The 7,816-nt window shown below is 49.6% G+C and overlaps 1 protein-coding gene across 1 annotated transcript; it reads right to left on the bottom strand.

Annotated features, from left to right (window-relative positions):
- Window positions 1-226: 226 nt before the first annotated feature.
- LOC144740283 (keratin, type 1 cytoskeletal 11-like) lies at window positions 227-7,283 on the bottom strand. The gene is made up of 3 exons (XM_078623157.1): window positions 6,840-7,283; window positions 2,320-2,445; window positions 227-324 (listed from the first exon to the last, which is right to left on the bottom strand). Exons 1-3 carry the CDS (start codon window positions 7,164-7,166, stop codon window positions 238-240), a joined length of 540 nt encoding a protein of 179 aa, XP_078479283.1. The 5' UTR covers window positions 7,167-7,283; the 3' UTR covers window positions 227-237.
- Window positions 7,284-7,816: the final 533 nt, after the last annotated feature.

Here is a 7,816-nt window from a genome sequence, read left to right as displayed (position 1 = left end):
TCAGGGTGAGGGTTAGAGTTAGAGTCAGGGTTAGAGTCAGGGTTAGAGTTAGAGTCAGGGTCAGGGTTAGTGTCAGGGTTAGAGTCAAGGTTAGAGTTAAGATTAGTGTCAGGGTCAGGATCATGGTTAGAGTCAGGGTGAGAGTCAGAGTCAGGGTGAGGGTGAGGGTGAGGGTCAGGGTGAGGGTCAGGGTGAGGGGTCAGGGTGAGGGTCAGGGTGAGGTCAGTCTGAGGGGCCTCACTTTGTGCGGAAGTCGTCAGCTGCCAGCCTCGCGTTGTCAATCTCCAGGCTGATTCGAGCATTCTCCAGGATCTGAGCCAGGATCTGCGGAGAGAGACATTGAGAGAGACATTGAGAGAGACATTGAGAGAGACATTGAGAGAGACACACAGAGAGACACACAGAGAGACACACAGAGAGACACACAGAGACACAGAGAGACATACAGAGAGACATACAAAGAGACACACGGAGAGAGACATTGAGATACATTGTGAGAGAGTCAGAGAGACAGAGACGCACGGAGAGAGACACAGAGAGACACAGAGTCAGAGAGACACACAGAGAGACACACAGAGAGACACACAGAGAGACACACAGAAAGACACACACAGAGACACACACATAGACACAGAGAAACACAGAGTCAGAGAGACACACAGAGAGACACACAGAGAGACACACACAGAGACACACACATAGACACAGAGACACAGAGTCAGAGAGACACAGATTCAGAGGGACACACAGAGAGACACAGAGAGACAGAGAGACACAGATTCACTGGTAACATTTCAACAAAATGCTTGCCGATAACGATGCTGATTCTGCTGATGATGATGATGATGATACTTCTGCTGCTGCTGCTGATAATGATGATGCTGCTGCTACTGATGATGATGCTGCTGATAATGATGATGCTGCTGCTACTGATGATGATGCTGCTGATGATGATACTTCTGCTGCTGCTGCTGATGATGATGATGATTCTGCTTCTGATGATGATAATGATGTTACTGCTTCTGCTGCTGCTGATGATGCTGCTGATGATGATGTTGCTGCTGCTGCTGATACTGCTGCTGCTGACGATGCTGCTGCTGCTGATGATGCTACTGATGATGATGCTTCTGCTGATGATGATACTTCTGCTGCTGCTACTGATGATGCTGCTACTGCTGATAATGTTGCTGCTTCTGCTGCTGACGATGACGATGATGCTGATGATGACGATGATGATGCTACTTCTGCTGCTGATGATGATGCTGCTTCTGCTGATGATGATGCTTCTGCTTCTGATGACGATGATGATTCTGCTGCTGCTACTGCTGCTGCTACTGCTGATGCTACTGATGCTGATGATGCTTCTGCTGATGATGATGCTGCTGCTTCTGATGATGCTGCTGCTGCTGATGATGCTTCTGCTACTGATGATGATAATACTGTTACTGCTTCTGCTTCTGATGATGATGATGCTACTTCTGCTGCTGCGGATGATGATGATTCTGCTGCTGCTGCTGCTGATGATGATGATGATTCTGCTGCTGCTGCTGCTGCTACTGATGATGATGCTGCTGCTGATGATGTTGCTGCTTCTGCTGATGACGATGCTACTTCTGCTGCTACTGCTGCTGATGATGATGATTCTGCTGCTGCTACTGATGCTACTTCTGCTGATGATGATGCTACTGCTGCTGCTGATGATGATTCTGCTACTTCTGCTGCTGCTGCTGCTGCTGCTGATGATGCTTCTGATGATGATTCTGCTGCTGCTGTTTATGCTGCTGATGATGAAGATGATGATTCTGCTGCTACTGATGATGATGATGCTGCTGATGATGATGATGCTATTGATGATGATGATGATGCTGCTGATGATGACGATGATGCTACTTCTGCTGCTGATGATAATGATGCTACTTCTGCTACTTCTGCTGCTGATGATGATGATGACGATGATGCTACTTCTGATTCTGCTGCTGCTGATGATGATGCTACTGCTGCTGCTGCTCATGATGATGCTACTTCTGCTGCTGCTACTGCTTCTGCTGATGATGATGATGCTTCTGATGATGATTCTGCTGCTGCTGATTATGCTGCTGATGATGAAGATGATGATTCTGCTGCTACTGATGATGATGATGCTGCTGATGATGATGATGCTATTGATGATGATGATGATGATGCTGCTGATGATGACGATGATGCTACTTCTGCTGCTGATGATAATGATGCTACTTCTGCTACTTCTGCTGCTGATGATGATGATGCTTCTGCTGATGATGATGACGATGATGCTGACGGGCGAGCGGGCTTGTCCACCTTTGCGCGCAGGTCGTCCATGATCTTGTAGTAGGCGCTGTAGTCCTTGGAGGAGCCTCCTTTGCCCTTGAGCATCTCCTTGATCTTCAGCTCAAGCTCGCGATTAGCTCCCTCTAGGAATTTAACCTGAGGGGGGGGGGGGGGGGGAGACAGAGGGAAGAGTAGGCCAAAGGCGTGTGAGCTGCGTGTTTGTGCGTCTTGTTTTCACGCCGTCACTTAAGCTCCATCTCGAAGTGTTTTGGTTGGAGGTGAGGGTTGTATGAATCGCCGCAAGTCACGAAAGCTTCAAATCGACAGTGTGGGTTGGAGTTTAGAGATGGAACTTTGAGATGGATTCTAGATGCGAAGCTTTCGTGACTGGCAATGATTCATATACTTAGGTTGGGGTGGAGTTTAGCAGTGAAGTTTAGGATGGAGTTTAGGGGTGGAGGTGAGGGGTGGAGTTCAGGGTGGATGTTGGGGTGGAGGTTAGGGGTGGAGGTTAGGGATGGAAGTTTATGGTGGAGGTTAGGGTTGGAGGTTAGGGATGGAAGTTTAGGGTGGACTTTAGGGTGGAGTTTAGTGGTGGAGTTTAGGGATGCAGTTTAGCGGTGGAGTTTACGGGTGGAGTTTATGGTGGAGGTGAGGGTTGGAGGTTTTGGTTGGAGGTGAGTGTTGGAGGAATCCCTGGCAGTCACGAAAGCTTCAAATCGAAAGTGTGGGTTGGAGTTTAGAGATGGAACTTTGAGATGGATTCTAGATGCGAAGCTTTCGTGACTGGCAAGGGTTCATATGCTTAGGTTTGTTCGGTAAAGTCACGTAGGTAAAAAAAAAAATTTAATAAAAGTAAAATAAAAAGTATTTAAATTAATTTTTTTTAAAAATTAAAATTAATTTAATTTAAAAAGAAAATTTAATTTAATAAAAGAAACATAAAAGTAAAATATTTTATTTTATTTTTATTTTACTTTTATTAATTCAATTGTTTTACCTACGTGACAAAAGAAAAAAAGAAAACATTATGTTTTATTTTGATAAAACATTAAAATTAATCAAAGTAAAATAAAATAAAAATAACAAATCACGACGTTTCGGAGGCAACACAAGCCTTCCGTCTTCAGGTGGAACCGTCACAGCCACGACAGCTGCTGTATCAAGTAAATTAAAAATGACAATTAATAACCACCCCGTATATATAGAATGGTAATCTCTCATTCGCTTGATACGGCTGTCGTGGCTGTGACGGTTCCACCTGAAGACGGAGGCTTGTGTTGCCTCCGAAACGTCGTGATTTTAATTTTATTTTTAAATCCTTTATATTAAGTTCGCTTGCTTGCTTGCGCGCTTACGACCGTGCAAATCTTTCGGTCGTTTTTTTTAACCCACTTCCCGTGATCCAATCGAGCTGACATTTTGCACACAGACTCGTTGTGCGTGACAATTTATTTTCGTGAAAAACTTTTTCCAAAATGTTACACTTTTTAGGGAATTTTTAACAATATTTAATTGCCAATTGTTTAATGATGCCAGAGGACGAGAGGACTCTAGCCGCCCCAATGCCACGCATATAAAGGATTTATAGTGAACAACTTTGTTTTTACGGGTTTACTTGTCATTTTACTTTTTCAAATTTAAATTACATTTTTTTATCTACGTGACTTCACCGAAAAAAACACCTAAGCATATGAATCCTTGCAGTCACGAAAGCCTCACATCTAGAATCCATCTCAAAGTTCCATCTCTAAACTCCAACCCACACTTTCGATTTAAAGCTTTCGTGACTTGCCAGGGATTCATTCAACCCTCACCTCCATTCCTAAACTCCATCTCTAACCTCTTCCCCTAACCTCCACCCGTAAACTCCATCACCTAAACTCCACCGTAAACTCCACCAATAAACTCCACCATAAATTCCACCCTAAAACTCCACCATATATTCCACCCTAAACTCCACCTTAAACTCCACCCTAAACTCCACCCATAAACTCCACCCTAAACTCCACCATAAACTCCACCCTAAACTCTACCGTAAACTCCATCACTAAACTCCACCGTAAACTCCACCCCTAAACTCCACCCTAAACTCCACCCTAAACTCCACCCTAAACTCCACCCTAAACTCCACCCTAAACTCTACCGTAAACTCCATCACTAAACTCCACCGTAAACTCCACCCCTAAACTCCACCCTAAACTCCACCCTAAACTCCACCCCAACCTCCACCTGTAACCTCCACCACTAAACTCCACCCTAACCTTCATCTCTAAATTCCACCTTAACCTCCACCCCTAAGCTCCAACCCTAACTTCCACCCATAAACTCCACCCCTAAACTCCACGCTAACCTCCACCGCTAAACGCCACCCATAAACTCCACCCTCACCTCCACCTCTAACCTCCACCCATAACCTCCACCCATAAACTCCACCCATAAACTCCACCCGTAACCTCCACCCATAACCTCAACCCCTAAATTCCACCTTAACCTCCACCCATAAACTCCACCCATAAACTCCACCCGTAACCTCCACCCCTAAACTCCCCCCTAACCTCCATCTCTAAACTCCACCCTAACCTCCACCCCTAAACTCCACCCTAACCTCCATCTCTAAACTCCACCCTAACCTCCATCTCTAAACTCCCCCCTAAACACCACCCCTAAACTCCACCCTAACCTCCACCCCTAAACTCCCCCCTAACCTCCACCCCTAAACTCCACCCTAACCTCCATCTCTAAACTCCCCCCTAACCTCCATCTCTAAACTCCACCCTAACCTCCATCTCTAAACTCCACCCTAACCTCCACCCCTAAACTCCCCCCTAACCTCCACCCCTAAACTCCACCCTAACCTCCATCTCTAAACTCCACCCCTAACCTCCACCCCTAAACTCCCCCCTAACCTCCATCTCTAAACTCCACCCTAACCTCCATCTCTAAACTCCACCCTAACCTCCACCCCTAAACTCCCCCCTAACCTCCACCCCTAAACTCCACCCTAACCTCCATCTCTAAACTCCACCCCTAACCTCCACCCCTAAACTCCACCCTAACCTCCATCTCTAAACTCCACCCTAACCTCCACCCCTAAACTCCCCCCTAACCTCCACCCCTAAACTCCACCCTAACCTCCATCTCTAAACTCCACCCCTAACCTCCACCCCTAAACTCCCCCCTAACCTCCATCTCTAAACTCCACCCTAACCTCCATCTCTAAACTCCACCCTAACCTCCACCCCTAAACTCCCCCCTAACCTCCACCCCTAAACTCCACCCTAACCTCCATCTCTAAACTCCACCCCTAACCTCCACACCTAAACTCCCCCCTAACCTCCATCTCTAAACTCCACCCTAACCTCCATCTCTAAACTCCACCCTAACCTCCACCCCTAAACTCCCCCCTAACCTCCACCCCTAAACTCCACCCTAACCTCCATCTCTAAACTCCACCCCTAACCTCCACCCCTAAACTCCACCCTAACCTCCATCTCTAAACTCCACCCCTAACCTCTATCCATGACCTCCATGTTCGACCTCAAAGCCGTAACCTCCACCCGCAAACTCCACCCGTGACCTCCACCCTTTGGCACCTGAGCCCTGACCCCAACTCGAACCCTGACACTTGACCTTGAGCCAGAACAAGCATCATGAGTCTGCGTAGGGGGGGGGGGTGGGAGTGGTTGTTTCGTTTTTTATTTTCTTCTTAAAGTTGCACTTTGATAGGAATCTCGCATTTGTGGTTCGTGTCAACTCTGAATCAAATGATACAAATCATTGTCATCAGCACCCCCATCATCACCACCATCACCACCACCTCCACCATCATCACCATCACCACCACCATCACCACCATCATCACCACCTCCACCACCATCACCATCACCACCATCACCTCCATCATCACTACCATCACCACCACCACCACCACCTCCTCCACCACCACCACCATCATCACCACCACCACCATCATCACCACCACCACCACCATCACCACCATCACCACCATCATCACCATCACCTCCATCATCACCATCACCACCGTCACCACCATCACCACCACCTCCTCCTCCACTACCACCACCATCACCTCCACCACCGTGACCACCATCACCTCTACCACCACCTCCACCGCCACCACCTCCACCATCTCCTCCTCCACCACCTCCTCCTCCACCACCACCACCACCTCCACCATCACCTCCACCACCTCCTCCTCCACCACCACCTCCTCCTCCACCACCACCTCCTCCACCACCTCCACCACCACCTCCTTCACCTCCACCATCACCACCACCACCATCACCTCCTCCTCCACTTTCAAATCCTCCTCCACTTTCACCACCACCACCACCACCACCACCACCACCACCACCACCACCTCCATCACCACCTCCTCCACCATCACCTCCTCCACCTCCTCCACCGCCACCACCACCACCTCCACCACCACCTCCTCCTCCACCACCACCTCCTCCTCCTCCTCCTCCACCACCACCTCCACCACCACTACCACCACCACCACCTCCACCACCACCACCGCTCACCTTCTCGATGTACCCGGCCAGACGATCGTTGAGTCCCTGCATCTCCAGCTTCTCGTCCCCGCCGCTGAGACCGCTCACGTTGAAGTTGCTGAACCCCACCGACCCGCCACCACCACCGTAGCCGCCACCACCGTAGCCACCACCACCACCACCACCAAACCCGCCACCGAAGCCTCCTCCATAGCCACTGCCCACGTTGGAGTAGGACACACGCGAGATGCTACCGCCACCATAACCACCACCACCGCCGCCACCGTGCATGCTTGCCGAGTAGCTACGGCGATTGCCGCCCAGATTGACACTGCTTGTGGAACGTGAAGAAAACATTGTCGATGATGATTCTGATGCTGATGATGCTGATGATGCTGATGATGCTGATGCTGCTGCTGATGCTGATGATGATTCTGGTGGTTATGCTGGAGGAGATCTGCCCGCTCTTGCAGAGAGATGAAGGGGGCACTTGGAGCGAGCCGCTCTTTATAGAGCGGACAGGTGGAGGAGGGTGCGGGGGGGGGGGAGGTGAGGGTGTGGGGGAGAGGTAGGGGAGGGTGTGGTGATGGTGGTGATGGTGGGGGTGATGGTGGTGGGGGGGTGGGCAGGATGGGGGGAGGTGATGCGTGGTGGTGGAGGTTGTGGTGGGAGGGAGGGAGGGGCAGGATGGAGAGAGGTGACGCATGGTGATGGTGGTGGTGGTGGTGATGGTGGTGGTGGTGATGGTTGTGATGGTGGTGATGGTGATGGTGGAGAGGTAATGGTGGGGAGGTGATGGTGGTGGTGGTGGTGGTGGTGATGTGGTGGTGGTGATGGTGGTGGTGGTGGTGGTGGTGATGGTGATGGTGGAGAGGTAATGGTGGGGAGGTGATGGTGGTGGTGATGATGGTGGTGATGGTGATGTTGGGGAGATGATGAAGGAACGTGGTGGTGGTGATGGTGGTGATGGTGGTGATGGTGGAGATAGTGAGGAGGTGATGGTGGTG

Source organism: Lampetra planeri, unplaced genomic scaffold, assembly GCF_965212315.1.
Source record: "Lampetra planeri unplaced genomic scaffold, kcLamPlan1.2.h2 scaffold_2020, whole genome shotgun sequence".
In the NCBI taxonomy this organism is placed as follows: Eukaryota; Metazoa; Chordata; class Hyperoartia; order Petromyzontiformes; family Petromyzontidae; genus Lampetra; species Lampetra planeri.
This window is presented reverse-complemented; position numbering and strand designations above follow the sequence as displayed.

What these genes read in the sequence shown, in the direction of transcription:
- LOC144740283 (XM_078623157.1), bottom strand. Translation starts at nt 7,166, where the DNA reads ATGTTTTCTTCACGTTCCACAAGCAGTGTCAATCTGGGCGGCAATCGC. An exon ending in TGGCCGGGTACATCGAGAAG is followed by an intron (nt 2,446 to 6,839) that starts GTGAGCGGTGGT and finishes CCCCCCCCTCAG; the next exon opens with GTTAAATTCCTAGAGGGAGC. An exon ending in TGGACGACCTGCGCGCAAAG is followed by an intron (nt 325 to 2,319) that starts GTGGACAAGCCC and finishes CTCTCTCCGCAG; the next exon opens with ATCCTGGCTCAGATCCTGGA.